The 2613-nt window shown below is 58.4% G+C and overlaps 1 protein-coding gene across 1 annotated transcript; it reads left to right on the forward strand.

Moving 5' to 3' along the window:
* Window positions 1-641: 641 nt before the first annotated feature.
* FIBRA_08875 (uncharacterized protein) lies at window positions 642-2220 on the forward strand (the record flags this gene model as incomplete). Its single annotated transcript, XM_012330489.1, has 2 exons — window positions 642-819; window positions 1895-2220. The coding sequence occupies 2 exons, from the start codon at window positions 642-644 to the stop codon at window positions 2218-2220; spliced, it is 504 nt and encodes a 167-aa protein (XP_012185879.1).
* Between the last annotated feature and the right edge of the window lie 393 nt (window positions 2221-2613).

Genomic DNA, 2613 nt, shown 5'->3' on the forward strand with positions numbered 1-2613 from the left:
TCACTATACTTGAAATTTATCCAGATGGGGAGGAGGAGACTGAGTGTTCCGGTGCGCGCTCGCGGCCTCGAGGACGACGCACGCTGGGGTATATTTGTCCCGACCAAATACTGCCGAAACTGGTGGTCGAAGCGAAAATCGAAGTTGTTCACATCCGAGTGCGCAGACTTTAGTCACAGTGGCTTCGTATACACAGCGCGAAGTATACTAGAGTGTCTTCGAAAGCATAGCTCAAGCCTCTGAACATGAATTCTGTGATTTTGAAAGGGCGAACATTCTCGCCACGAGCGCGTCGGTTCAGCCTGTCTCCCGAACAAGTGCTGAGAAATGACGCATGGTCACGCCCCTGGGGTGCGCATGAGGGACTTATCTACTAAGTCCTAAAGGGTATCGAACCTCGCGAGACGTTTGAGCAATGGTTCGAGCACGCGTTTTTTGATGTCCGCTCGGCAGAGGTCTAAAAAGACCTGCTCTGCTTTGTCCTATTCCGTCTGGTGAGTTTTGCAGGGAGGGAGGGGGGTATCTGTCACGCGCGTCTCGTGACCTCGCACTACGGTGCGGCCCAGTGTCACGCAAAACCGCTACGACGAAGTCTTGCACTGTTTGAATAGATTTCGAATGTGTCGTACAGCCTCTCGAATATGACTCCTACTGCGTCGACATCGATACCACCACATGCAACGTCTGGCAGCTTATCATCTGCATTGACTACGGTTCTTGAGAATGCACGCCAGGAAGCCGTCAAGACACACAGATATTCATCTGAGGAAACGTGGCCGAAGCAAATCGTTGAGATGTTTGCCCAGGTGTTTAACGGTTGTAAGCCCTATGACTGGCTAGTCAATGTGACAGAGGCTATTCTCTTGGGCATAAACTGTATGGTAATTGCAGGAACCAGGGCTGAGAAGACAATGCCGTTTACCATGCTTCTCCTTCTTGACAATTCTGCATGAATTGTATAGGATACATGCGCATATAGTGACTGACGCGCTGTAGCTGCAACGCGATCGACGTGTTTGTACGCGTTAGACACGACTGGTCACGGAATCGTCACTGGTGACATCTGTTATGCGTGATGGATACCCCCCTCCCTCCCTGCAAAGTTCACCAGACCTCATAGGAGGAAGCGAGCATGGATTTTTGGCTCTCCGCCCACCAAATCCGGCACGTACACGTGACTCCTTCCTCCTATCGAGGTCTGGTTACGAGACTAGAACCACGACTCTAACTACAGTAAACGTATGACAGCGGGTATCTGCCTACGAGGGTGGGGCGATCACGTCGACGTAGGCAAACGGCGATGCCGGCGAGTACTAGCGTATTTGAGTGCGCGAATCCGTGATAGCAAGCTGGCGTAGCGAATCGCTCGTGTGTGGTGCTCCTTCCATAGTCCATGCACTGCGAACGCCGGCATCCACGAGCCTGAGGAGAGAATCCGGGTGCGTCGTCGGACAGGGGGAATCCGCCTTTGCAGCGAAATTGGAGTCTCAGGGCCTCGTCTGAAATGCTGCCGCACCGGGTGGATGCTGCAGCTTGGCGCGGCGGCAACTTGCATTTGTCCTCCGTCCATTTGGGCCGCTCGCCCGCCTTCGCCATCGAGTGGGGCGGCGCTCGTCTGTGCTTACACCCTTCAGCGGCCCTCTCGGCACGAGCAGCGTCTTCCCTCTCCAGTTGCTCGGCGCTACATCCGTGCGGGTCGCCCGGCTCTCTCGCCCGCCCTCGTTGACGTCATCCGCACCCGCACCGCCCGGTGCGCTGCACCCAGCATCTGGAACATATCTGGATCTGATGAGGCCGCACACCGCTGGATCCTATCGCACTGCGTCTACTCAAGTACTCACCGGCACCACTGGCCAGGATGCGGTCGGCTAGCACAACGGCACTCGGCGTGCAGGCCCTGGGTCCCCTGCGCTGTCTCCTCCACTGCGCCTCATCTGGGACCGTCCGTCGCCACTGAATTCGATCGTCCCCGCGCGTCCGCCAGACGTGGAGAAGCAGGCGGTCTTGATTGCATATATGGCCATTCGTTTCGCCCGTACCCCACGCACGTTGGGATGGCGGTGGCACCTGCGGAGTGCAAGGCAGACACACTTGGCTTGCGGATGTGGCGCGTCCGGGCACCCAGGCTTGCGTCGAGGGCGCAGACTCGAGGCGCAGGAGACTGGTCGCAGCGGACGTGCGCGCCTCGCCGCATTCCGCGCGTATTCATCCGCGGCTTAGGGCACGGTAGACGGAGGTTTCGCCCACATCGCCTCGCTGCGAGGGAGGACAGCAGGCAAGACGGGAAAGGGAGAGGTGGAGAAGGGTGGAGAACCGCCCAGTGCGCTCTCACGGCGACGCGACCTAAGTTGTCGTGGGGGAACAGCGGGGAACTGAAATAGAGCCGCACAACGCGCGGGTGAAGACCAGGACGGCGCGATCCCGTGGGGCGGGTGGGTCTGGCGGGCGCGGAAGGCACGCTTGCCGCGGCGTGTTCTGCGTGGCAGGCTCCGCGAGTGCGGCACGCTCGGCTTCGCGAGGCGCGGGATGTGGCTATTAGTATGTCTGCGTCAAGATGCAGGGATGTGGAAGGGGTCGCGCGAAGGCCTAGATATGCGCGAACAGGCGGGGGAA

This window comes from Fibroporia radiculosa (genome assembly GCF_000313525.1).
Source record: "Fibroporia radiculosa TFFH 294 genomic supercontigs, scaffold4224, whole genome shotgun sequence".
Taxonomy (NCBI): domain Eukaryota; kingdom Fungi; phylum Basidiomycota; class Agaricomycetes; order Polyporales; family Fibroporiaceae; genus Fibroporia; species Fibroporia radiculosa.